General features: G+C 46.5%; 2 protein-coding genes and 1 long non-coding RNA gene across 5 annotated transcripts in view; 2 read left to right on the plus strand and 1 right to left on the minus strand.

Annotated features, from left to right (window-relative positions):
• Positions 1–8,720, plus strand: MTIF3 (mitochondrial translational initiation factor 3). The gene is made up of 4 exons (XM_090028394.1): positions 1–139; positions 953–1,431; positions 5,914–6,062; positions 8,505–8,720. The coding sequence occupies exons 2-4, from the start codon at positions 954–956 to the stop codon at positions 8,718–8,720; spliced, it is 843 nt and encodes a 280-aa protein (XP_089884520.1). The 5' UTR covers positions 1–139; position 953.
• On the minus strand, positions 8,708–22,839 carry GTF3A (general transcription factor IIIA). Its single transcript, XM_090028387.1, has 9 exons — positions 22,553–22,839; positions 21,343–21,443; positions 18,429–18,525; positions 15,028–15,116; positions 13,151–13,224; positions 10,468–10,551; positions 9,508–9,737; positions 9,369–9,428; positions 8,708–9,023 (listed from the first exon to the last, which is right to left on the minus strand). The coding sequence occupies exons 1-9, from the start codon at positions 22,745–22,747 to the stop codon at positions 8,859–8,861; spliced, it is 1,095 nt and encodes a 364-aa protein (XP_089884513.1). The 5' UTR covers positions 22,748–22,839; the 3' UTR covers positions 8,708–8,858.
• Positions 22,779–27,804, plus strand: part of LOC149875139 (uncharacterized) — a 19,535-nt gene continuing 14,509 nt past the window's right edge. Inside the window, exon 1 of one of the 3 annotated variants that reach the window (XR_016439265.1) lies at positions 22,779–22,917. This is a non-coding gene — a long non-coding RNA (uncharacterized LOC149875139). Of the gene's footprint in view, positions 22,918–23,167; positions 23,606–27,804 lie in introns of those variants that run through there. The other 2 variants (XR_016439264.1, XR_016439266.1) reach the window with 2 other exon arrangements.

Consider the following 27,804-nt stretch of genomic DNA (forward strand, 5'->3'; position numbering starts at 1 on the left):
CGCGCGTCTAGGCACGGCCGCGTCCCCACCCCCACGCACCGCGCTCGCCCTCGGCACAGTAGCTTCGCGCGCACCGCCTCCGGCGGCCGGGTTGGGCCGGGGCGCTGCAGGACTGGCGGGATCCAGATCCGGGAGCCAGGTGAGCGGGGCCGGGGCCGGGGCCGGGGCGAGCGTCCACAGCGAGACTCGCAGCGCACATGCGCAGACCCTCTCCTCGAAGCGCCGCCCCGCCCCGCGCGCAGGCGGCCTATTCTTCAGTCTGTGCGGAGCGACCCTCGCCCAGCCCCGACCGTGCTCTGCGCCGCAGGCCTGTGGGGCCTTGTTGAGTAGGCCCACGTTCGGGAAAGCCCTGGTCATACCACCGAGAAACTTGAAAAGAGACGGAGCCACCTCTTCTCTCCCCCGCCAGGGTGGCCATCGTTAAAGGGCCTTCCGGTTTTCTGCTACTCTGCTCTCTATAGATACGAAACCTGACGCTTTTACGTCCTGTTTTTCTCTTCAACCTTGCTAGCAGCATGACAGCCACTGGGTAACTGCTTCAAGAGAAAAATAGAGGATCAGGTTTCATATCAATAGAGGACACCCGAACTGTCCTCTGTGATGGCCACCCTACTCCCACCCACCCAATCTACTCATTATTTTTAGGAGGTTCCTGATGAATATTCAACTTGAATCTTTTTTCAGTCCAAACACAATATATATTACTTAGCAGACACTGGAGAGGGGGGATTAGGGTTTTTACTACTCATGATTTCGGTCATAGATTTCAGGGCTGGACAGGACCTTGGGCAGGGGGTTGCACCCGATTATCTTACAAGGAGCAGGATGTCAGCCAGGGTCAAAGGATCCCACCAAGATAAGCCTCCAAATGTTTTTTAAGGTCTCTAACAAACAACTACTGAGATCCTAATTGATGAGGTAACAGTTTTTTTCATCCTTCTCACTTCCTTAGAATGGCTGCCTTTTGCCTAAGGAAGTTAATAAATCAAGCCACAAGGAATGAAACTACTTGCCTAAGTAGATGCTTTGGAGGTTTCTTGAAGCCCATAAGACAGAAGACACCGTTGGCTTCATTATGGGCAACCACGATTGGAACTAAAGAAAGACTTGTGTTTGTACCGACCAAGTCATTTTCTTCAGGCGTAGACGCTAATCCGAAACCAGTGGGGAAAAAAAAAGTTACACCCACTACTTTTGGAAACGTTGGCAGAAGAATCCTCAACGAAATCGTGCACCTAATTGATGAGAAAGGGGTCAGCTTGGGAAACATGCACAGAAGAGATGTTATTCAACTCATGACAGAACGCGAACTGAAGTTAGTTCTGCTGAATGTTGATGCAGAGCCTCCAGTTTATGGACTAATGACTGGAAAGCAGATTCATGCAGAGCAGATTAGACGAAAAGAAAAGGCAAAAGCAAACCCGGTGACTAGTAAGTGCTGCGCTGGGCAGGCGGTGCTGGGAGTGGGGCTGTGGTAAAATTTGGGCTGGCTGCAGGCCCCTCTGTAGTCCCTGCCCGGAGCCCAGTACCCACTGAGAAGAGCCTGGTGCAGCCCCAGCTCAAGCCTGCTCCGTCTTGCCTCACCCTGTGCAGATCCAGGGTGCACATGCCCCTCCTCCCCACCCCACCCAGTGCCCTCTAGCAAGGTGTGTGTCCAGTCTCCTTTTGAAGATCTCCAGGGTAGGTGCCTTTTGAGCTAAGAGAGCCTCCTGGCCCTTGTGCCACCTTTTCTGCATACAGATATGGACAACTGTGCACCAAGGATCGAATCCTTGAGGAATGACCATTCTTCATCCACACTCTTTCCCTGTGACCCATGATTCTGTAGGGCAGGGTTAGGCAATGTTTTTTGGCCGGAGTGCCAAAAAAACCACAATGTCTACCCTGGAAGAAGGCAGACCTTGTTTTTTGGCCAGAGTGCTGACATGCCGGAGCCTGGAGCAGCTGTTTGCAGCCTCTCGGTTGCAGCTGGTCCATGGAGCCCGGGCTGCTTGCAGCAGGGCTTACAGCCTCCCAGCTGCCTGCTGGGAGCAGGCTGGGGTCCATAGCTGGCAGCAGCTGCTTAGAGTCCAGGCTGGTGGTGGTGTGCTGAGCGAAATGGCCTTGCGTGCCATGCTTGGCATGCATGCCAGGGGTTGCTGACCCCTGCCATAGGGCATTGTTCACTAAGCCCTTTGCTTATTGAAGTCAGCTTTTTTAAAGTCAAGAATTTGTACCTTACCGACAGATTTCCCAGCCCTGCGATGGACAGTGAAAGTGATAGTGCCATGGTCACTGTTGCCTAGTTTACCCTCTGTCTTCAGATCACTCACCAGGTTATCCCCCTTGGCCAAGACTAAATCTAGGAGGGTGTTTCCTTTGGTTGGCTTGTATACTTCCTGAGACAGGTAGAGCTTGTTGATATAAGTCAGGAATCTATGCCTGCCCTCTGAAGTGCAAGCAGTGGTGGGAGCTGCCCCTCCCCCTATGAGTCATGGCTCTGTCCTGAGCCCCACCTGACCCTAGCTGGCCAGCGCCTGCCCCCACTCCCTCCCTTGCTGCACCCGGTGTTGATCTGCTGCCTCCATGTCACTTTCCTCTCCCATCTCCTTTCCACCACAGTGGACTTACCAGCTGCAATGCAGCTGGATCAGAAATCGGATCGATATTGGACGATATGCCTCCTTAACAGTCAGCTGTCCGTATTGGCCAAAAAAACTCTCTACCAGTGCACCCCTATAAACTGCTTTTTGAGCAGTAAAATGGGGCAGGCTCTTATCATGTGTAACATACTTACATACAGTAACTGCTCATATGCACATCTTTATCCTTTGGAAAGAGCAAACTAAAACCAGTAATTTAACTTTGTTTCACTGAGAATTAAGTGAAAGCTGAACTGCTGATGTAGTTACTGAGAATGAAGATTGTGGTAACTGCCTGTGTGTGCAGAGAGGCTGACATTTCTGCCCCATAACGAATATGTTCACATGTCCTAACTTAGAGCTTATAAGATCTGTTTAAGTGGATACAGCTAGTTCCCAGGAGCACTGAGGAATTTACAGGACAATCAGCTTCTTACAAACAAGGTGGCCTATGCATAAAAAGCTTGCTTTTGTCATTGGCTTTGACAAAACAGCACAATACTGAGTGGAGAAAATATGCAAGTTTAAACAGCAATGTATTTACCATTCCAAATGGGAATCTATCTACTTAAAAACAAAAAAACTCCAAAAATGTTATTCAGCCTTTTGTCTGACATGATTTTGTACATAGATATTGAATTATTGGGTTGATACCCTCACAAGAAGCAGCATTTACAAAAGGTGCGTATTCATAAAGTGATATCCCATTTGGCTCATCTTAACATCTTCCTTAAGACCAGGGATCCGGGTTTTCTGTTTGCCACAAGAACTGCGGTAAAACCAGATTTTCTCATTTTAAGGAGAAAAACATGGGACTTGGTAGGTTTCCCAGTACAGGCTGGCAAGTTCCAGCTTGCAAAGGGCTGGGGGGAGTAGGAGAAGGTTGATCAGGGAGGGCTGCCACATGGAGAGTGGCTGCTGCAAGCTGGGAGGGGGCAGAGAGGAGGGGCTCAGAGAGTGTTGCATGAGGCTTAGGGCCTGGGCCTCGAGTATTCAGCTGCAGGGCCTTTGTGTCAGGTGGGACAGAACCAGGGTAGGCAGTGGTGGGGCTGGCTCTTCTCTCCTATGCAGGCTGAGGGAGGGTATTTGGGGTATGTGCCCCCCAGATTTGTTTGCAGAGTGGTGGTGGGTGCAGGCTGCATGCTGCAGCCTTGAGGCTCCCTGCCCTGCTGCCATCCATGTCCAAGTGGGCAGGACCTGTTGCAGCAGAGCAGGGCGGGGAAGCTCAGTGCTGCTGCCAGGAGCCCTGTGAATACCCAGCAGCAACAGGGGTAGGGCATAGATTTGTGTCCTCTGCTACTGCCAGGTGGGCAGGAGGCACTTTGTCATGGTGGCACAGGGCTCCCAAGCCTACTTGCCCTCTGGTGCCTGGTCCCACCCACTGGGCTGTGGAGGCCCCTGTGAGAGGGCAGCAGGGTGGGAAGCCGAGAGTGGATTCTCTACCCCTCCCCCCCGGCTCTGTTCCAGCCACATGGCCCACCAGGCAAGGGGGAACCGGGCTTGAGCAGCAGCTGAGGCTCAGTCACTGCTGGGCAGGGCAGGGCAGGAGGCTGCAGACCCAGATCTCTGGCCCTGTAGCCCTGGCAACTGGGCTCCCAGGGGCTGTGGGTGAAGAATGAGGAGCAATGACATGGGCAGGGCAGGTTCCTCAGCACCACAAAGCTGTGGGGGAGGCGCAGCTGGATCCATGTCTTGGTGAGCAAAGGGAGCTCTGATTTTCCATGATTAAAAGCCACCAAATCAAATGCCAAAATATATTAGGTATTTTGAATTTATCTTATTATAGTGATTGAGGTACTGGGAGGCTTCCAAATTGCTTTAAAATTGTAAATATCAATAAAACATCATGTTCAACTGATAAAACGAAATGCCATTGTATGTAATTGCAGAAGAACATGGATTTGGGAGTTTTTAATCTGAGGATGTGATTTTTTTTTTAAATCAGAGAATCTGATTTTTAAACAGAGAAAACCAGGATCCCTGCTTGTGACAAAGAAATGGTTACCATGTTCTTGAAGTTTTGTGCCAATGATTATATTGCTGATTTTAAATAAGAGCCAGAGCAATAATACCACTATAATGATTATTTGCTCTTTTGTTAAAGCACCTGTGAAGAGATTAGGTAACAATGACCGTTTAAAAGAATCACTGGGAGAGAAGTGAATTTGCAATTACAAAAACCTCTTATTTTCACTAGGATTCAAGACTGTACTCTTGGAAGAGAGTGAGAACAGAAAGTGACTGATTTTCAAGTTTTCCCACTTAATAGGCAAATATTTTACTATAAAAAAGGCAAATATTCTTGGTTCAGTGAAGTCTCCACTATCTGGCATTTAAGTAACTGGAAATTGCATTAACCGGATTTCTGGCCAGTTGGACATGGAGGGGAGGGTGGGGGAAAGCTTGCATACAGTGGCGGCCACCCAGCACCACTACTGCTGCGTATGTGGCCGCTACGCCCTCTCCCCTGCTTTATCTGAAAACCCCTGCTGGGGGTTTTCAGGCAACTGGGATTTTTACATAACCAGCAATCCCCTTATACCAGGGATGCCAGTTAACAGAGATTTTACACTATATAGATGAGCTGAGCCAGTGAGTGGATAGGGGAAAGGAGGGGAGGTTCAATGTTACTTTGACAAGAGGAATTAAGGTGCTGGAAATAAAAGACTTTCCACATTACTTTCTTCTTGCCTCCCCCCCCAAAAAAATCACCTCTATTTTAGTAATGTTAGTTGCTGGAGAAATCTGTAGGGTGTGGCATTGAAAACATCTTTAAGAGGAATGTTGACACATGCCACAGACAAGTCAGGAGAAAAATAGGTGGAGGTAAAAAGATAAGAGTTAAGTCTTAATGGGGGAGATGACTTCTGGAAGGAAGATATACCAGCTCTTTAGTCAGCTCCTAGCCCTGTCAGTGCAGTAGCACTACTGCATTTGAAACTCCTGGGGGCCACACACTGTATGTTACACCTGTGTAACCCAGGCACCTGCCTCCAACTCCCTTGCACCACACATACAGATGCCGGTCTTACTTTCAGCTCTCCAGCTGCACTGTGCTACGTGGGCCTGGGCCACAGGTTTCCCCAGCACTGACCTGTGTGCTGTAGTAACCCAAGCCTGGGGCAGAAGTGGGTAATGGAAGCTGGAGGGGGAGCCCTCAGACTGCAGCTGCAAAGGGGAGGAGCTGTAGTCAGGTGGCAGGCTGGAGACCACAAATTAACTCCTTATAGGCAACATGTTTAATGATCAATCTTTCCTTGAAGACCATAAATGATTGGTTATATTTTAACAGGGCCTACTGAGCTGAAAGAGATTCGTTTGTCTTCAGTTATTGCAAAGCATGATTTAGAGATCAAAATTAAACATATTCAGCAGTGGATTGACAAGAAGTATAGTGTCAAAATTTCTGTAACGAAAAGGAATGAAGATCCAGAAACAATGGTAAGCTATGGAAGAGCTAAATGTTTTTAATTATGTCATTGTCTTCATGAACATGCCACCCCAATACAAGTTTCAGTGATTAAAATTAGTAACTTTCTCCCATTTTTAAGTAAAGCTATTTTCATTTATCAGGAACCACAGTTAAGGGGAAAACTGCCTTTTCAGACAGACTATTTAAACAGTGCACTTAAATAAGTAGTCTCACACTTTTGCCTTGAAATTGTCTTGTTACTACATTATTCTGTTGAATAGTCCAAAGATGCAATTTATCTTAATTCTACCACCATGAGTTTGAACCTAGTTAGTTGTACTTGTCACCTTGCTGTTAGTTAGTTTTTTTGACACTACTAAACATTTTTCTTTCAAAGAAAGTTCAGTTAGTTATTTGACTATATCCCCCTTTTTTGTTTCAGTATGCTTTCATTACAATGCCTTAGGCCTGCTCAGTTTGCCATTTTAAGATATCACAATTTGATGCACTCATATCCTATAATTGGAGTGAAGAACATTAGGGATTTACTTAAACATAAAAACTTTGTTTCCCCTTTTGTAGGCCTTGTTAAACTACAGGATAAGGATAGATTCTTAAATGGGCTGGTATATAGCAGCCCATTGCTTGACACCAGGCACTAGTTACTGAAATTTGTTTCTCTAAAAGACTCTATTGATCTGTTAGACGTTCTCTCTACTTTTGAGAGTTCATAGAGTTGCCTTCCCTGTATTTTAGAACTGCCATGTGTAACACGTGTCAGATCCCATGGTGACCACACAGGTCCTTTTCTACCCTAGCTCTCTGGGTATCCTCCCCTTTCCACCTGCCATGCCTTGATGGAAATGTATTTTTGAAAGGGAGGCTGCCCCACAGCCCCAGTGAGCTGTTTTCTAACCACGCTGGATTCTAACAGGTGGTCACCTTAAGGGTTAATTTTGTAGCCTCTAGTCTCTTCTGTAGCCACATCCATACCTTGCAGACAGGGTCATCCCAGGGGGAGGGGGGGGACAGCAGACAAGTGGGGTAGCTGCCCTGGCCTTGTGCTTTGGGGGGCCCTGCAGACAGTGCTGTATAGGTCCCACTGTGTTCAAACAGTCCGGCTGCCCCCTCAGCCCCAGGCAGATATGCCCGGTGCCCCACACACCCCTAGGGATGGCTCTGCTTGTAGATGTTACTGTCCAGGTGTTGGGGCCTCAGCTTCCTCCCCTTCTCTCACTGTACCATCTAGCCAAGATCCACTGTGCTGTACCTGGTTCGGGCTTCTCAGTGCTGGGCCCTCTGGTGCCATCTTCACCTTGTTCAGGCTTTGAGCAATCTGGCCTTGGTTTCAGCCCTCTCAGCTGTAGGCTACTGCCTCTGCTTCCCATCCCTTTCCAGCTTGTGTTCCTGCCCTCTCAGCTTTAAGCCTATTGCCACTTGACAGTCCTGTGCCATGCCCTAGCAAGATTCCAGGTCTCATGTGCCTCTCAGGCACTAAGTTGCAGTGAGTCTCTCGAGGGTCCCACCACAGCCACATCACCCCTTTGCTTGCTGTGTCTTATCCACCAGTTTAAAAACTTAAGTGGGACTGTGTGCGCATCAGCTGTTACCAAAGTCCAAGCCCACTGGCTGTAACGTAACTCTAAGCCTACTCATCTTGGGTCCCAGCTCCCTGCAAGCCTTCAGCCCTTTGTTTGCAGCTCTCAGGTCTAACAGATCATCGCTAGTTCTTTCATTACAACCCTCTCCCTGCAGGACTCTTCCTCTGCAGCCTGCAGGGCCAGACTGACTGCCCTGACTTGGGCTTGTATTCCCCAAGCCCAGTCCCCTTCCAGTTACCTGCAGCAAATCTGGAGAAGTCAGCTGTGCCCCTTACCTTGATGGGCCACAAGCATCTAGGCAGCAGCATCTCCTTGCTGTCTTCCCTCTTACAGCTGGCCCCTATTTAGCTACCTGGGCTCTAGCTGCTGCAGTTTCTCCCCTTATAGTAACAGGAACTTTAACAATAGCATGTATAACAGGGAATTTAAACTCGAGATAAATCTCTCTCATTAAAAATGATTGCATGGATCATAGAACATGCTCAGTAAGTTTCACTACTGAAGCAAGTAGAAACAATATACAGCTATAAAGAGAAGAAAGACTTTAGTGGAACTTAAAGTAACTCAACCCTGATCGTAGGTACTGAAGTTCAGTATTATAATGGGGAGGGAACTTTTTTGATAAACAGATGAGATGAAGCACTTTGTGCAGTGATGGGAAGAGCATAAGCTTAGCCAGGACAACATAAAACTTTGAGATTAGCTTTGCTGAATTCAGTTTTTGCTTTAGGTGATGGCTCAGTGTCACCAAGAGAACCAAAGGGGCTATTTCCTGCAGTTATACATTTGAACAACATTTCAGCTTTAAGTAACTAGTTAAGTGCCCTGCATAGATCAAATAATGCCTATAACTTATTTATCCTGTTTCAGCCATTGCTCTTTGCTAATATTTTTGAAGCCATGTCGGAGAAAGCTACTTACCAGTCCCAGCCAAGAATCTCAGGCAACAAGTATGTGTGTGTGTTGAGGCATATGTCAGACAAAGAACTTCAGAAGCAGAACATGAAAAAAGTAAAAGACAACAAACAGAATGACACTCTTAAGAAGTGTGGAAGTGAAGCTACAACATCAAATGAATTGCACTAGTGACTTTAATTAAAAACCCAACAAAAAATAAAAAAAATTACCAGTGAAAATATTCTGTACTAGTCTTTATAAACTTAATAAAGCACTTGTTAAGTTCATGAAATAGTCCATTTTGGATGGACTTGTCTTAATAAGCTATTAGTGCAGAGTCAGTGTTTCAACAGTTGGTAACCCATTTTCTGCAGGTTTATTCAGCATCTCATTTTCTGTTACCAAAACAGCCTTTCTTTGCTGAGTTTTAGGAGGAATATATCCGCTGAGATGGGAAGCCAGGCTTCGTTTAGGACGAGATCGTTTTGCTTTCTGGAGGAGAGAAGGAGGGGGGAAAAAGAATAATTACAGTACAAATTAGCCCAGCCACTTAAAATTCTAGACTTAAAACAACAACCACCACCACCACATACCCTTCTCTCGCATGTACGTTTTTATTTCTAAAGAAAATAAGAAAATTATATTAAGTGTTGGTACTCTTTTGTAGTATTTAGGTTCAGAATTATTTGTATTTGCTTACATTAAATAAATATATGTTAGATGGACTAGGTCATTTAAGCCCTGATTTCAGAAACTCTTGCTAATTACTTTCTTAATGGATGAGGGTAGAAATGAGAGGAAATGGACAAAAGGAATTTCCAGAAGAGTATGACTTACTTTTAAGTTCAGCTTTCTCTTGTCAGGATCATGAACAACAGCATGTCTTACAAGACTTTGCTAAAATTGAAAAGAAAGTTATGTTTATATGGCCCAAGAGAAGGTAATCTGGATTTTAACAGAGTGCAAAAATACCTACTTTCATTGCAAACACTTTCCCACAGCCAGCATAGTCACAAAAGAATGGTTTTTTCTCCTCATGAAAGGAAAGGATGTGGCTTTGAAGATTAAACACTGTCGTGTAAGTTCTCTCACACCCTTCTCTTGGGCACCTACATACTTCCCTTTCTTCAGCATGCATTTTCTGATGTTGTTTGAGGAAATCTTTACGTTTGAATGTTTTAGAACACACATTACAGATTATTGGTTCTAGATGGAAAAAAAATCCAACAATGTTAGTTACTGAAAGTGTTTGAAAAAAGTTCAGAATTAACTCAGAAGTCAGTCCTTTACAATAGGGGTGTTGGACATAAGACCTGCAGAGCCACTTTATCTGGACCTTTGGGCTACTGGAAAGCACCAGAAGTTGGACCTTCTGGAAACAAGTCTGGCTTGCTGCTGCCAGATCTTGCACTCCTGCTCCCGCACTAGGCCCTGCACTCCAACTGCCACCTCTCCCCATACTGCCCCTACTGGACTTCCATGCCACCAAAGTGGCCATTGTCAGAGCCCTCATGCCATGGGTTGGATCTGGCCTGCAAGGAGCCCTGCAGTCCCCATATGGCCCAGGGACTTGTTCTTCTTTACAACAAGAAGTTTCAGTTCATACTAAGTGCAAAAAATTCAGAAACTTTCACCTGTTTTCCTTCCTCATCTACCTACATGATATCCTTGTAGGAAATATACTGTTGATCACAACACATGGCAAATACTACTGGGTAATAGTTTTCAACCAAAAGGTATCCAGAATGGGAGAGATTTAATATATTATGATGTACTAACAAGTTACACATAACCTCCCCACCCAAAAAGCACAATAGGTTGATAAAAGGGAGATTAATAAGGACCCCCCTTTCTCTTGGATTTGAGTACTTATTCAAATATGCCAAAACATTAAAACAAAAATCACTGTTGCTGTACAAGCACTTTTATGACTTACCTGCATGACTTTCCCTTATGTGTTTTAGAAGTTCTGTCCATGTTTTTCCAACAAATGAACATTTCTCTTTCTTGCATGCATATCCTATTAAAGAAGCCACACTTAGTCTGGCAGTTAAGTCAGCTAGTCTTATATATGCACACACAGCTCAGAGCTAAAGTCTCCAGCCCCAAAACATTAAAGTTATAGTCAGTGAAAGAAAAATCTGGGTACACTGCAAATCTGATGATTTTAGGGGGAAAAAAGGTCACTGTAATTCGAAAATCCCCTTCCACATGTTCGTTATCAAGATCAAATTGGTACTAGGCAAGCATTTATAGTGCTCCCAACTTTATAAGAAAACAGCTCCACCCTGCAGCAAAAAAGTGTAAAATTTGCCTTTTTCGAGCCAATCAGATAACAAGATGGTAGCAAGCTGGACTCGCACAGTATTCAGGAAATACAAGATTTAAGTTTCTTGTAAGTGTGTGCTACATGTATTTAAAAAGTTTAATTTCTAGACCTCTCATAAACCCCCCAACTGCCATTAGATATCTTCAGCGAGATGGAATCTGACCTTTAGTCACTGACTCCGAGATGCTCCAGGAATAAGTACTTTATAGATTCAGGGTGTACAGATGCCATGGTGACAGGAGCCATAACGGTATCTTTCTAAAGTAGTAATTCTCAAATACATAAATGCCATGCTCAAGTAGCATGGCACTATCTACAATATTATGGCTGTTCATGTATGCTTTTTCCAGTTTGTTTCAATAATGTATTTCTAGTCATGCTTTGTATGCACCATACTTTTTTTAAATGGGGTGCCACTGAATGCTGAAGAACTATGGAGGAGTAGCCCAAGTCTAAAAAGGTTGAAAGAATCACTGTGCTACATCAGTCTGTTTTAACATATGCCATAAAGCCCCTAGTATCTATCTGCATGTGCAACATGATCAAGTACACATGCTTCAGCAGCCCTAGTTGTTCATGGAGCAGTTTTAGGGCTGGAGGATGCAGAAAAATTAGCAGTAAGAAGCAGATACAGCGGGGGGGGGGTGTTTCACATTCAACTGAGGTCAGCAATGGCCAAAAGGAGTTGGCTGTTCAGCTTGTGTGAATAAGAGTACTTATTATTTCAAACTGAATTCAAACTTATTTGTACAAAAACTGGGACCACATCTTTTGTTGTACAGTATGCTGAGGAGACAGGTAAAAGCCAAGCTAGCCTCAGTTCCTAGAACAGATTCTACAAAGACTTGAGGTGGGGGTAGATCTACATCTGACAGACTGTAATAAGGCTGCTTGTTTTGTGGCCAAGTAGAGGATTTTAGTTAACCATGGTCCCCTGGAGAATTAAGGTCACTTAAAGCTAAAGGAACTATTGACTTAAGCCACATCTAATACCTTAAATTGGACTTGGATTTCAAGAGGGTATTTGATCTTTTTCATTCTACCAATGCAAAACAAGTTATTGCCTCACTCAAGTCAAGTGAGTTTTTCCACCAGACAGAATCAAGTAAGGTTTACTTACTTGTTCAGGCCACAGCAAATATGAAAAGCAGAAGTATGGAACATCAGCTTCCATGTTTTTATTTTGTTTAGAGGTGAGGACTGGAGGCACAGGGCGACTTAAGTTCGTATGTTATAACTATTTAGGAGCTTCTTCATTCATTGCAAGATGGCTAAATCACTAAGGTCAATGTTCCATTCTCAAAAGCAAAACATTTCAAACAAATCCTCAAAAGATATGTAGGTAAGCAATTCTCTTTCAAATTCACAGAAGTTAAAATTAGCACTTAAATACCTTCCTGTACAAGCCGTGTTTTGGAAGCATGAAAGCAGAAAACTGTTCTTAAGTCTCCTAAATCCTAGACAACTGTCCTCATGACCAACAGTACTTTCATCTTGAAGATGATCTGCCAATGTTTTCACCATTAAAAATGCAGTTAACATGCAAAATGCTGCAATGCTCAGGTCATGCTCCAGATGGTGAACCAGATTAAGTCTGTCTTGCTTCTTTCTATATCCACTTGGCCCTACTCTGTGGGACTAGCAGTTCATCTATTTTTCAGATCTCCAACCCTGTCTACATCAGTGATTCTCAACTGGGGAGCTGCGAGACTCTTCCAAGAGAACTATGGTACAAGCACAACTGCTGTGCTCAGGTAGAATTGCCCTATGTACTTCATGAAGACTCAGACCAGGAAGGACTGCTGTCAGGAGTGGGTGCTTCTGCCTACTTTTAGGCTTATCTGATCACTTGAAGGCAAACAGGAGTGTGTGCTCATGCCATAGCTTCTTCCAGTCTGGCTGTGCATGGTGTCTCTTGGAAACAGGTATGTGGCGCATATAGGACAGTTCCATACACCTCCGTTTCCAAGAGGAGCATACGGAGACCAGACTGAAAAGGCATGTGATAAGAAGGACACTCTTACAATTGTCCTTCTCTATCTGAGCATGCACAAAACATGCATGTACAAGTACAAGAGTACTTTTACCCAGCAGCAGTAACAGCACCCCAGCAGAAAACCACTGAGGTAGTAAAACTGTGCTCTCTCAACTGGGTGATGCATTATTCAAAAAAATTACAGATGGGAACCCTGAACATAAGAAAGTTGACAAGCACTGTCTATATTGGTAAATAAAAACTGGTTTTGCTGTACTCAAGTCTGGCTGAAGTAAAAGCAGAACCTGAGATTACCTTCATGTATTTTTTCATGCCGTTTCAGTCTAGTTGGAGTAGAGAAGTGTTTTTCACATCCTTCATGATTACATCTAGGTAGTAAATACATTAAATGCAGTCAAGCCAAAAAAGCATAAGGACCCACCCCTCACCACCACACATGCCACAGTTAATCAGGACAATTTTTAAATTTTCCAAAAAGTTTCCAACTTAGTTAAAGTACTGAAGAGCATTTCATTGTCCCATTCTTGTACGGGACTCAAATCTATCAGGTTAGAACCTAGACAGGTTACAAGGGTGGGCGGACGAGAATAGGATGGGTTTCAACACAGACAAGTGCAAGGTGATGCACCTCGGGAGGAACAACCGGCGCCATACCTACAGGTTGGGGAACTCCCCTCTTATCAGCACGGAGGCGGAAAGGGATCTGGGGGTCATCACTGACTCCAAGATGAACATGGGCCAGCAGTGTGGAGAGGCAGTAAGGAAGGCCAACCGCACCTTGGCATGCATCCACAGATGCATCTCGAGCAGGTCCAAGGAGGTGATCCTCCCCCTCTATGCAGCACTGGTCAGGCTGCAGCTGGAGTATTGCGTCCAGTTCTGGGTGCTGCACTTCAAGAGGGATGATGACAGCATGGAGAGGGTCCAGAGGAGGGCCACTCATACGATCGGGGACAACAGGGCAGGCCCTATGAGGGCAGGCTGCGGGACCTGAACCTGTTCAGCCTCCACAAGAGAAGGCTGAGGGGGGATCTTGTGGCCTGTTATAAACTAGTCAGGGGGGATCAGCAGGCATTGGGGAAGTCACTGTTTCCCCAAGCACCGCCAGGAGTGACCAGGAATAACGGTCACAAGCTGGCAGAGGGTACGTTTAGGTTAGATATCAGGAGGCGCTACTTCACAGTTAAGGCAGCTAGGGTCTGGAACCAGCTTTCAAGAGAAGTGGTGCAGGCTCCTACCCTGGGGGTGTTTAAGAGGAGGTTAGATGAACATCTTGCTGGGGTCATTTGACCCCAGTACTCTTTCCTGCCATGGCAGGGGGTTGGACTAGATGATCTGTTCAGGTCCCTTCCGACCCTAGAAACTATGAAACTATCGAACTGCATATTGTAGTTAAGAAACATTTTCCGTAAAATTAGCAACTCATCCCAGGCTCTCAAACTAAGATGTCAACATTTTAGGGCAGTTCCTCCAGCCATGAAAGCCATGTGGAAGCTAGGGGCTAACATGTTTAGACCAAAGCTATAGAGCAAGTCACTAGTGTAGCCTGCAATGAAAACCAGTAGTTTATCACCCAGTAGACATGGATGTTACAGGGCTACAAGGCACAGTGGAATGCATATGAAAGTTCCACTAAAGTGAAATAAAACATCCGATTTTGCTTTACTCAATGAATATCGATTCATGCAGCTAAATAGCTCAAAAGGTAGAGTTGCTTGGTCAGAGCAATTATCCCCTTAAAACCTCACCTTCTCTCACTTTGTTAAATTGGGGCAGAAAGAGTAGCCAATCCAACAGTAAAACAAAACAAAAGAAATGCTACTCTGCTTATGGGTTTCATACCAAATGTAAAGTTTAAATTATTCAACTGGGTGACTCCTATAACAAACTCAAAGCACTGATATAGGTACAGTTATGGAGCACTACTGCTCAAGTAAATCCATGAAAATGAAAGAATATTGCATGCCTTAGTTCTATACTATAGACGAAAGTGCAAAGTTGTTGAATTACATTGGTTTTAACAGATATTTAGAACACTAGAAGAGAGGTTTAAATGAGGTTAAAACAGAATATTTACATTTTTCACCTGCACTGATGGTCTCAGGCTCACTCTCATACACAGCATTTAAGTGAATTAGCTAAAGTTTGGTATTAAAAAATGATTTACCTACTTGAAAGCAGGTTCATTGGTGTGTTGACACTGATGAACTTTAAGCTGCTGATGTTTTTTAAAAGACTTCCTACAACCTTCAAAGTCACACTGTTTGAAAAAATTAAGTTATTATTAGAACGAGAAACCAATCTGAGAGAAAATGTGATTTAGAAGTTTCTGCTAGTATATAAAATCTGTAGAGCTGGCACAAAATCCACAGTTGTTCTTTACTATTTGAAAAAGTTATCATGTTTACAGGTTATGAAATGTTTGTTTAAATATATTAAAAGAAGGGGAGACTTCAGATTCCTCTCCCTGAAGTATGCTCTGTGGTCAAGGACTCCTGGGAAGGGACGGCATCCACCTAATGAGGAAAGGCAACTCCTTGTCCACAGCCAGGATGGCCGATCTTTCAGACAGGGCTTTAAACTAAAATTGCTGGGGGACAGGGATACACAAATTCAAACATGTCCACGGACCAATATACAAGCAAGCTCAGCAGACAGGGACACTGGAAGAGCCACTCATGCGGGAGCTGAGGGAACAGCTCTCCATCAGCAGGATAGGAAGACGTGGGTCTCAGCAGGAGGACTCGGGTGCCAATATAGCAATGCCAGGAGCATGGGAAACAAGCAGAAAGAGCTATCCCTCATATTCTCCAGTGTTCATTATGATCTAGTAGGGATTACAGAGACCTGGTGGGACTCCTCACACAACTGGAGTGTAGCTATAGAGGGCTACACCCTGCATAGAAGGGACTGGGTGGGGGGGGGGGAAGATGGAGGCGTTGCTCTATGTGAAAGAGTAGTACACCTCCTTGGAGGCTAACACTGGCTCCAAAAACGGACAGCTTGAAACCCTCTGGGTCAAGTTGCGGGAGGGGAAGCCACAGCAAGAGAGACCTAACTGTAGGCATATACTACAGACCAAACCAGGGGGAGGAACTTTATCTGGAGTTCACCAGAGAATCAACTGAGGCTGCACGTGTATGTGACATGGTCGTCATAGACTATTTTAATTATCCAGACATCTCCTAGAAGCAACAAACCCTTCCCCCCAAAACAAAACAAACTGCTAAATTGGAACGGTTTCGATTCTTCCTGACCCGTGTTGAGGAGCTCTTCCCAAGTCAAGAGGTGCATGGGCCAACCAGACATGACCCTCTGCTAGACTTGGTCCTGGCCAAAGGAGATGACCTCATGACTGACTGAAATATAGAGGGAAGCCTGGGCAACAGCGACTATGAGATTACCATGTTCACTGTCTGATGCAAGGCAGACAAATGAGATAGCAGGAATGAAGTCTTGGACTTCAAAAATGCAAATTTCAACAAGCTTAGGTCACTAGTAGGGCAAATGCTGCGGGACCAGGGACCAAAGGCGAGAGGTGTGCATGAACAGTGGTTGTTCCTTAAGGACACGATCCTTGAAGCACAAAAGAAGTCCATTCCCATGCAGAGAAAACTTAACAGAAGGGCTGGGAAGCCCTCTTGGCTAAACAGGGAAAGAGTCCTTTTAAGAAAGAAGAAAGAGGCTTATGAACAATGGAAGCTCAGGGCAGGCCTGAAGGAGGACTATTCCATGATGACCTGCATTTGCAGGGAACAGATAAGAGAGGGTAAAGCGGTGACTGAACTTAGATTAGCAATGGGAATCAAGGACAAGAAGTCCTTCTTTAGGTACATAGGGAACTGGAGGAAAACAAATGGGAGTGTGGAGCCAGTGCTCAACAACTCAGGAGATCTGGTTACTGGCACCTAGGAGAAAGCTGAACTCCTGAATGATTACTTAATCTCAGTCTTTCACTGGACCATGGGGAAAACCACGCCAGGTAGAGTAGATGAGCACGGTAGGAATAACTGCCTTTCTACTATTGCCATAGGATTCGTGTATGACTAATTAATAAAATTTGATCTATAGAAGTCAGGAGGACTAGATGATCTTCATCTGAGAGTGCTGAAGGATCTAGCTGAAGTCATTAAGGAACCCCTGGCAAAAATCTTCCACAACTCGTGGCACTCTGGAGAAGTCCCTGAGGACTGGAAGAGGGCCAGGGTTGTGCCCATCCACAAGAAGGGCAGGAGTGAGGACCTGGGTAACTATAAGCCAATCAGCCTAACTTCCATCCTAGGGAAGATCCTAGAAAAGTTTATCAAGGAGTCTATCTGCTATAAGCTTGCAGAAGGTACAATTCTAAGCGACAGCCAGCAAGGCTTCATCACGGGCGGGTCTTGCCTTACCAACTTCATCTCCTTCTATGACCAGGTAACTCGCCACCTGGACATGAGAGCAGGTTGACATTGTATACATTGACTTCCAAAAGGCCTTTAATTTAGTATCCCATGATGTCCTCATGAGAAAACTGGACGATTGTGGGCTTAACCCCAGGACAGTTAGGTGGGTAAGAAACTGGCTGCAGGATAAGACCCAGAGAGTCATAGTGAACAGATGTGTGTCATCCTGGTAAAAAGTGGGCAGCAGTGTCCTGCAGGGGTTGGTTCTCAGTCCAGTATTTTTCAACATCTTTATTAACAATTTGGATGTGGGGGTGAAGAGCTCACTGGCCAAGCTTATGGATGACACGGACACATGATCGTGCTTGAAGATAGGCAACAGATACAGGCAGACCTAGACAGGTAGCAAGTTGTGTGGATCGGAACCTGATGAAGTTCAACATTGGCAGCACCAAACCGACTAGCACCATGAATGAAAGGGACCTGGGGGGTAATGATAGACCGCAGTACAAATATAAGCCAGCAGTGCAATGCTGTATCCAGTAGGGCAAATAATACTCTGGCATGCATCAATCAACGCATCTCCAGCAAAGCCAAGGAGGTGATACTTCAACTGCGGACTCACCAGTGCCGAGTAGAACGGAAGTACTGTGTCTAATTCTGGGCACCACACTAACTAGGATATGGACAAGCTTGAGAGAGTCCAAATAAGAGCCACCTGTATGATAAGTCTTAAAAAGGCAAGCCATATGAGGAAAGGCCGAGGGATCTGGGACTCTTCAGCCTGAGGAAAAGAATGCTGAGACAGAACCTGGTAGCAGCTTACCACTACACTAGGGGAGTACATCAAGGGCTTGGTGAGCAACTGTTCACCAGGGCACATGAGGGGAAAACCAGGAGTAATGGCCACAAACTCCTGAAAGATTGGTTCACCCTCAACATTGGGAGAAACTTCTTCACAGTCAGGGTGTCCAGACTGTAGAATCAGCTCCCTCCAGAGGTGGTGCAATTGCCTACCATGGAACTCTTCAAGGTGGTGACTAGACAGTTACCTTGCTGCAGTCACCTGACCCCAGTTATCTTTCCTGCTTGGTGCAGGGGGCTGGACCCAATGATCTACCGAGGTTTCTTCCGGCCTTACAATCTATGAAACATTATAGTAAATGCTGGAAAAAGTAGTTACTTACAACATACTGCTTCTGTTGATTTTCATGCTTGCGTTCAACATGCTTTTTTAAGTTTGATTTCGTGGTAAACTTCTGATTGCAGTCATCAGCTGTGCACCTACAAGTGAATATAATATTAAGAGAATACAAGAAGAGAGCTAGAGCAGGGGTTCTCAACTTTTTCAGATTCAAGGTTCCTCGCAAAAGTGCCAGATCTTTAATTTTCACTCTGTTTTTGATTACAGAGAATAGATCAATTCTTTTGCAAAGACCACAGCAGGTCAGAATGTTTTTTAACACTCTGGCTTCTTTTTTGAAATCTCTGGGCCTACCTTGTGAAACCTGTTTGCACACCTAACACTGCATTACGTCTTACTCTGCAACACCCTTGAAAGGATCCCAAGGCATCCTAGAGTGTTGCAGCACTCTGGCTGGACATCACCAAGTTAGAAATGAAGGTACTGTAGTTTTTTTTATATATGCAAAGAATTAGTTCTTCTATGAGCTTAGCACTTCGTACAATCATTTGAAGACTAAGGTATACATCAATTGACTCTCAAAACTCTTCTACAAAGCACCCATTTTAAAACCAATGAAAAGCAGAGGTTAAGATATGGATCTAAGGGTACGAAAGCAATCCAAATGGAGTAGAAACCGATTACAAATTTAGAAATTTTTGGCTTCCAGACCTAAAAATCCACATCCAGTCCACTTCCCGGAATTGCTTAACTGACTTCATTAACTGTAAGTACCTTTCTACTTTCCCCTGTCCCTATATTATTTTTGTACATTACTAAGGCCTGATTGGAGTGGGGCAGCGTGGCTGCATCCCCCTTATATCACTGTTTCTGGCTTACTTGGGCACAGGTGGAGCCCCAGAGCTGCTCCACTGCTTCTCTCTGGCTGGCTGAGGCAGGGCCACCAGCATTAACTGCCCCAGAGCCAGAGCCACCCGTAGCAGAGGGGCAAGGGACAGGAGTCTGGCCCCTCAATCTACCCACTGCAGCTTTCTCCACCACAGCAGCAGGAACAGGGACCAATTTAAGATGACCCCCAAATTATTAGGTTCTATACCTGGAAAGTTTTAACAAACCTAATTTGGGGGGGGGGCCACATATCTTAAACTCAAAATCTTCTTTGATTTGAGTAAATACAGTAGCTTAAATATATGAACGCTATAAACTACCTGACTTCATGTAAGGATGTAAATGGTTAAATGACAATTATATTTATACCGTTTACCACTTCCTGTTCCGTGACTTTCAGTAGGAAGTGCCCTGGCCTCTTGCATCTTCACCATGCACAGGCCCCAGGCCACTGCAAGAAGCTGAGGGCATCCTGCACGGCCAAGCAACTTGGCTACACAGGTAGGGGCTGGGGCTGAGCACCTCTCCTATGCCCAGACCCCACCACTATAGAGGGAAGGAGGTGGGGTCAGGCAGGGGCTTCCTGCCACAGCAGTGACACTCCCAGCCCTGCTGTGCATCAGCCTGGTGCCTCCACAGTAACATGCTCCCTGCACCTCCCACTGCACTTGTGCCACTGCACGCTGTGCGTCCAGTCCAAGCAGAGAAGCCTCCTCCAGGTGCAATACATTCTTTCCCCTCCCACCTGTGGCGCTGGGGCCACGCAGGGCCTGGCCCTACCTGAGGCAGGGCTGAGCATGTGGCTGACTCGGCCTGAGGCATTGCAACAACTGAAGTGGGTGGCGCTGGGTCCGAGGGGTTGCCGCTGGCCTCTCAAGCAGTAAACGTGGCCCCAGGACTTTCCTAAGGGGCAGCAGTGCAGGTAGCTCCAGCCAGGGAGGCTACTGTTCCAGTCCTAATGCTCCCCCTGGGATCCCTGGTCCACCACTGCCCCTCAGGAATACTGTGGGGCTGCACTCACTATACAAGGGGCTAGCAATGGCTCCTCAGACCCAATACTGCCTGCAGCAACACCTCCTTGGGCTGAGCTAGCCGTGCACCCAGTCCTGCACAGCCCCAGCACCACAGGTGGGAGGTGGAAGGACTCAGTGTGCATGGTGGAGACTGCTTCCCAGGATGGGAATCCTCCCTCCCTCCCCCCAGGGTGAGCTGGGGAGGACCCAGCCCGGCAGTGCAGAGGAGCCTTCCCAATCCAGGCCACACTGGCACAAGTGCAGCAGGAGGTGCATGGAGCTTGTTGCTGTGCCACATCATTAAGGAGGCTAAGCAGATATTTTTAAAAATTATTTACATCTTGAACTAAATGACACAAGCTCATTAATAACTGCTTGGTATTACAAGAAGTAGCTGGTTCCTCAGTTGTCACTTTTCCCAGAATCATCCTTTAAAGGAGAGGTGCTCAATTCTCAGCTTGTGGCTCATATCCAACTCCCAACACTGGGTCATCCAACCCACAGGGCTCCCCATGGGTATGCAGGGAGCCCTGCAAGTCATTTCCTTGCATGCCAGATGGGGTGTACAGGCCAGCCAATTCTGGCATGCAGGGCTGGGCAGAAGCAACACATGGATCCCATGCCAGCATGCAGACCAGACCCATGCCATCCATTTGGTCTTGTGGGCCAAAATGCTGAGCACCACTGCTTTAAAAGCATCCAGTTTGGGCCATTGCCAGATGCAGACCTATCTTGTCAGGATGCCAGGAACTACAAGTCCCTCCAAATGGCTTGAGGGACAAACAGAAAGTGATAAAAAAAGAACAGAAGAGCAGGTTGTAAGTTAATAATTAGGATGCCAAGGTTACCAAATGCAAGAGATACTAGACTGGCAGATCACTTAGTTGGAACCAGTACATCAAATCTTATACTGGTTTTCCTGACTTAAAAAGCATGCTTATGTTACAGCATTTGATTTGGTTTTCCTGCATTATGCTGCTTTTTCTTTTCTTTTTTTTGCAAAGACAAATGAACCCCCTTTTTTGGGACCCAAAGAAAAAGGAATACTGTACTTACTCAAAAGGTTTTTCTCCACTGTGTGTAAGAAAGTGACGGGTGAGGTGGAAGTCTCTGGTGAAACCTTTACCACAACCTTCATGATGACAAACAAATGGTCTCTAAAGAGAGAGACGTATTATGTAGAGACCTGAAATAGCTTTATTATAGATAATTCTATTGATTTGCCAGAAAATCTGTTTAGTTCCCTTTTAGGCAGCTTGTTGACTACTAGAACATCTAAAACCATGAGGAAGGGGTGGGGCAGGAAGAAGAGTCATCCAATGATGCATTCAACAGTTAAATGATTATTCACACCTTTGAGATTCCTTAAAGATCTCGTGTATGAGACGTAGAGAAGTTTTTTCCTCCTTTAGAAACTTAGGTCAGTTTTAGAATCTGAGTAACTAAATAAATGAAAGTGGTTCATTTAAAACAAACAGAATCAAACTTAGGTCAGTCTTTTATTACGCAAAAAAAGAAAACAAAACAAAACACCCTTAAATCTCTTTCACCAGCCTTCCCATTTGTTCCTGGAGTTGCAGGAAGTTCAAGAGCTGAGGAAGTCTAATAGCAAGGTGAGGAAAGAAAAGCATTTCTCCATATTCATGTGGTGGACCTGAAATAATTCCCATTGCTGTCCCCTTCACTGTATAATGAATTTTGATGTGCTTTAGCCATAGTGACAGCTGTCAGGTGGGGCTATTGCAATCTTCACTGATGTGTTCTTCCTCCACTGCATGGGCACCCTCCCCATCCCGCTGGGCAAAAATCATGTTATGGGAAGGAGTATTACATAATACTCGTGTAATAAAATATATGTGTATTCACACAATAAAATTATACATATATACAAGTGTGCATATTTTGCATGCAACAAAATAATGCACATGTATACACACTCCTACACATATCAGAACACAGAAATATCAATCACACGCGTGTGTGTGTACATTTTATATCAATCTCCATATATTTATAAACATGCATAGGTTTGCATATATACACACACACACACACAAATGTTCACACAAGTTTTATGTCCGCCTTATGCGATACACATGTAGGACTGTGTGCATTCTACACACACGGGAGGCAGACGGAGTCCGCAGCGCAGCCAAGCCCGGGGGTGGCGCAGAGAAGGACGGGCGCGACCGTTAATTGGTGAGCAGAGCGGGGCGGGGCTCCGCGCCACTACGTCACCAGCCCCGCCCCCACCCCGCGCGCTTACCTGGCCCGTGTGTCCGCAGAGGTGCGCATCTAGCTTCCAGGCCTTGTTGAACGTGGCTTCGCAGTTGGGGAAGGAGCAGATGAAGGGCCGCGCGCAAGCCGCCGGCACCAGGACCCGCGACCGCCGTTCCCCCATGGAGCCGCGCCGCCCCCGCCGGCTCCGCGCCGGCACCGCGGCTGTGTCCCCGCCGGCCATGCTCGCAGCACGTGATTAGCCTTTATGTTCGGCGCCGCACGGAGCGTGCGCGCATGGCCCCGCCCAGCTCCCGCTCCCGGCGCGCGCACCTCTAAGCCAGCCCCCCCCCGTCCGTGGGCGTTTCCTGACTGCCGAGGTCACGTGATCCGGCCCCACCACCCCGGAACCGGGTGAGCGCATGCACAATGACTCCTGCTTGCCTCCCGGGTGCGGGAGGGGCCGCTGAGACCGAGAGGCTGTAGGTTCCAGTCTCGGCTCTGCCGGGTGGGTTGGGCAGGTCGTTTCCTATACACCTTAGTACAGGAAAAGAGGGCAGGGAGCAGCCTCGTAGCAAGCTCTACACAGACTTTGCTGCACCTTCTCTTGAGTTAGGAGCAGGGATTTAGCAAGGAGTCAGCAGACCAGGGTATGGGGGTTTGACTGGCCCAGGCTCATTTCTCACTGCTGACTCCTTTCCATGGAAGAGCCAATGCACTGTTTTTATCAATACAGAAGTTCAGATGATTGAGTGCAACTCCTGTCTAGGCCAAGAAAGAGCCAGGTCAGCTCTCACCAGCTTGCCAGGCAGCAATTGCCAGTAAGGCTGTCCATCCTGGGCATCAGGTGTGGTGCCTGTTCAGCAAAAGGTGCCAGTAGGCCTCACAGGTGGGCCACTGACTCGGTAAGAACATCTGAGGTCCCATAAATGCACATTTTCAAATGGTCTCGCATGGATTAGCTTCTTCCTGTATTAACAGGTTTTAGATGTCGAGAATACTAAATCGCCAGGAAGCAGAATTCACCACTGGAGCATCATGATATGAATGGTTGTCTGTTTAAAAAACAAAGTACAAAACCCAGCAATAAGGTATTGCCAAGGTATTTATTATCTCATCCTATGGAAGGCTATGATATGCAGAATGACTAGTTGTTACCTATGTTCCTACATACAAGCAAGGTCTGCTCTGTTTTGGTTTCCTCCCGTATCTTTCCCATATGCTAAGGCAGTGAATCCTTTCTCAGCTCAAAACACCCGTCAGTAGACTCAGGGCAGTCTTCAGAAAATGTCAGCTCCTGGTTTCCTTTGATTTTTGATTACAGAAAATTAATAGAGCAATTCTTGTGTTGCAAAGAACTCAGACCATGACAGGTCAGAACGTTTTTTTAACATGCTGGATTCCTATTTGAAATCTCTGGGTTTATCTTGAGAATTATGTTTTCACACCTAACAATGCTAACATTGCGTGGTACCCATGGCACCCTTGAAAAGATCTCAGGGCACCCTGGTTGAGAATCACAGTCCTAAGGCTTCATGTATTAGCTCTCTTGGATTCTTATCTGATCATTCAATCATTATTCATTTTGGTTAAAGAATTTGGCTATTAATTTGGTGTTCTTCTAAGATCATGCTACTGTGATACAGAAATGAACATCTATACATAGACCTGTTAAAGCCTGGCATTGTGTCATCTGGCCTGTCGGGCTCCCCAGAAATCTGTGGCCTGTGTGCTAGACCAGGCGTGCAGGGCAGCTCAGGGCTCTGGAGCCCAATCCCAGTTGGATGGGGATTGTACCCAATCCCAGGTGGGCAGTTTTGGCATAGGGCCCGTTCTGGCCTGTGGACCAGCCCCATGCCATTCATGTGGCCTGCAGGGCCAAAACCAGGAGCATTACTGTCTTTAAAGCAACTGGTAGTACATTTGTTTTTTGTGAGTGAATATATTAATTGAGTAGAACAGGAGCTTGCAGGATACAGAAATCCATTTCTTACTAAGAATAGTTTTTGTTTCAGACCTTGCAGGTGAGATAAGTCAAAATGCACCTTTATTTATTTATGCAATATTAGAAACTATATGGGTAAGCCCTGAAGCTAGACATTAAAGATTTTACATTAAAAACCTCTTACTGTCAGGCAAGTACAAACTCTAGAGGGATCTCCTAATATATTAAGTATTATAAAAATTACTTTTACTCTGGTTGTAGTGTTCTCATTTACTACTTTATTTTTCCAGGGGCAAACTTATTCCCGCAAGGAAAACAATGTCCATAACAAAGCAAACAGTTAAACCTTTGTTGATTGTATGGTTGCTTGTTTAACTTGCAGCTACTGTCCTTCCTCAGACCCAGAGAGAGGACACTGTGGCTCACCTCAGCACTGCCATCTTCTTTATCTCCCCCAGCTCTTCTCCCTGGGAGATTTTAACTTCCTTGGGGCCTACAGCTGTGCTCCTGCCCCTGAGCCATGCACCTAATCAAACATCCCTCCTCCTAAGAGTTGAGTCTTCCCTTTTCTCAGTCCTGCGCCCCTCGCCCCCACCTTGGGAGAAGAAGTCCGGATTTGCATTTGCCGACCCAGGGCAGTGCTGTATCATAAAATCAAAAGATTGTACAGGCAAGATACCATCTTGTCAACCAAGGTTTGGCCTCCTGCATGGTATTAAGCCATGTGGTCAGTGACCAAATGGAACCAGGAATCAGGCCTCTAGGAGGTAAGTGGCTAGTTGATTCATAGATTCATAGATTCATAGATGCTAGGGTCGGAAGGGACCTCAATAGATCATCGAGTCCGACCCCCTGCATAAGCAGGAAAGAGTGCCGGGCCTACATTACCCCAGCTAGATACACATCCAACCTTCTCTTGAATACCCCCAGGGTAGGGGAGAGCACCACCTCCCTTGGGAGCCCGTTCCAGACCTTGGCCACTCGAACTGTGAAGAAGTTCCTCCTAATATCTAATCTAAATCTGCTCTCCTCCAGCTTGTGGCCATTATTTCTTGTAACCCCCAGGGGCGCCTTGGTGAATAAATACTCACCAATTCCCTTCTGTGCCCCCCTGACGAACTTATAGGCAGCCACCAGGTCGCCTCTCAACCTTCTCTTGCGGAGGCTGAAAAGGTCCAGTTCCTCTAATCTCTCCTCATAGGGCTTGGCCTGCAGGCCCTTAACCATATGAGTGGCCCTTCTCTGGACCCTCTCCAGGTTATCCGCATCTTTCTTGAAGTGCGGCGCCCAGAACTGCACGCAGTACTCCAGCTGCGGTCTGACCAGCGCCCGATAGAGGGGAAGCATCACCTCCTTGGACCTATTTGTCATGCATCTGCTGATGCACGATAAAGTGCCATTGGCTTTTCTGATGGTTTCGTCACACTGCCGACTCATGTTCATCTTGGAGTCTACTAGGACTCCAAGATCCCTTTCCACTTCCGTGCCACCCAGCAGGTCATTTCCTAGGCTGTAGGTGTGCTGGACATTTTTCCTCCCTAGATGCAGCACTTTGCATTTCTCCTTGTTGAACTGCATTCTGTTGTTTTCTGCCCACTTGTCTAACCTGTCCAGGTCTGCTTGCAGCTGTTCCCTGCCCTCCGGCGTGTCCACTTCGCCCCATAGCTTAGTGTCATCTGCAAACTTGGACAGAGTACATTTCACCCCCTCGTCCAAGTCGCTGATGAAGACATTAAAGAGTATCGGTCCAAGCACCGAGCCCTGCGGGACCCCACTGCCCACACTCTTCCAGGTCGAAACCGACCCATCCACCACAACTCTCTGGGTGCGACCCTCCAGCCAATTCTCCACCCACCGGACTGTGCAGTCATCCAAGTCACAGCCCCTTAACTTGTTCACCAGTATGGGGTGGGATACCGTGTCAAAGGCCTTCCTGAAGTCCAAGTATACGACATCCACCCCTCCTCCTGCGTCGAGGCGTTTTGTGACCTGGTCATAAAAAGAGACTAGATTGGTCAGGCACGATCTACCTGCCACGAACCCGTGCTGGTTTCCCCTCAGCATAATTTGTCCTGCCGGGCTCTCACAAATGTGAGCCTTGATAATTTTCTCAAAGATTTTGCCAAGGATGGAGGTGAGACTGACTGGCCTATAGTTACCCGGGTCCTCCTTCCTCCCCTTCTTGAAAATGGGAACCACATTGGCCCTTTTCCAGTCCTCCGGGACTTGACCCGTGCGCCACGAGCGTTCAAATATTCCCGCCAGTGGCTCTGCAATGATGTCGGCCAGTGCCTTCAGTACCCTCGGATGGAGCTCATCCGGGCCTGCCGACTTAAAGGCATCCAGTTCCTCCAAGTGACCCTGCACCACCTCAGGGTCCATGCATGGAAGTCTGGTGCCTTGCTGCTGCCTCCCTACACTCCCAGTGAGAGACTTGTCATGCCTCTCACTTAGGAACACTGAGGCGAAGAACTCGTTGAGGAGTTCAGCCTTGTCCCCTCTGTCCGTCACCAATTGTTTCTGCCCATTTAGCAGGGGTCCTATTCCTCCCTGGGCCTTCTTTTTACTCCGTATATATCTAAAAAACAATTTCTTATTGTCTTTTACTTGGGTTGCCATCCTCAGCTCCATGGTAGCTTTGGCCTGTCTAACTGCCTCCCTACAAGCACGAGCAGAAGAGGTATATTCCTCTTTGGTGATCTCTCCCTGTTTCCACTTTTTATGTGCTCCCCTTTTGGCCCTTAGTCTGCCCAGGATTTCTCTGGTCAGCCAGGGAAGCCTCCTGGCCCCTTTCCCTCTTTTACCTCGCACGGGGATCGTCTCGCTTTGTGCGAGAAGGATAGCTTCCTTAAGGCACAGCCACCCTTCTTGGGCTCCCATCGTTTCAAAACTACTACTCTGCAGTGCATCCTTCACTAATCGCCTGAGTTTGCTGAAATCAGCTTTCCTAAAGTCCAGCACGTTCACCCTACTGGTTACCTTACCCACTCGACGCCTTATGTTGAATTGTACTTTTAGGTGATCACTGTCCCCCAGATGGCTACCGATCTGTAGGTCCCCTACTATGTCATCCCCCGTTGCCAATACCAGATCCAGTAAGGCATTCCCCCTAGTGGGACCATGTACCTCCTGCGTCAGGTGGAGGTCCTGTACACAGGTTAGAAACCTGCGTGAGCGGTGGGACTTTGCTGTCTGTGTCTCCCAGCAGATGTCCGGGTAGTTTAGGTCCCCCATGACCACCGCCTCTTTAGCTTTTATGGTCTCTGAGAGTTGCCTCAGGAGCCCCAAATCTATTTCTTCCCCTTGATGTGGGGGTCTGTAGCAGACCCCTACCACCAAATCCTTTTCTCCTTGCC

This window comes from Crocodylus siamensis, chromosome 1 (genome assembly GCF_052110815.1).
Source record: "Crocodylus siamensis isolate JL-2025a chromosome 1, ASM5211081v1, whole genome shotgun sequence".
Taxonomy (NCBI): Eukaryota; Metazoa; Chordata; order Crocodylia; family Crocodylidae; genus Crocodylus; species Crocodylus siamensis.

What these genes read in the sequence shown, in the direction of transcription:
- MTIF3 (XM_090028394.1), top strand. Translation starts at nt 954, where the DNA reads ATGGCTGCCTTTTGCCTAAGGAAGTTAATAAATCAAGCCACAAGGAAT. An exon ending in AAAAGCAAACCCGGTGACTA is followed by an intron (nt 1,432 to 5,913) that starts GTAAGTGCTGCG and finishes ATATTTTAACAG; the next exon opens with GGCCTACTGAGCTGAAAGAG. An exon ending in ATGAAGATCCAGAAACAATG is followed by an intron (nt 6,063 to 8,504) that starts GTAAGCTATGGA and finishes ATCCTGTTTCAG; the next exon opens with CCATTGCTCTTTGCTAATAT.
- GTF3A (XM_090028387.1), bottom strand. Translation starts at nt 22,747, where the DNA reads ATGGCCGGCGGGGACACAGCCGCGGTGCCGGCGCGGAGCCGGCGGGGG. An exon ending in ATCAACAGAAGCAGTATGTT is followed by an intron (nt 15,117 to 18,428) that starts GTAAGTAACTAC and finishes TTTTTCAAACAG; the next exon opens with TGTGACTTTGAAGGTTGTAG. An exon ending in CATAAGGGAAAGTCATGCAG is followed by an intron (nt 9,738 to 10,467) that starts GTAAGTCATAAA and finishes TTTTCCATCTAG; the next exon opens with AACCAATAATCTGTAATGTG.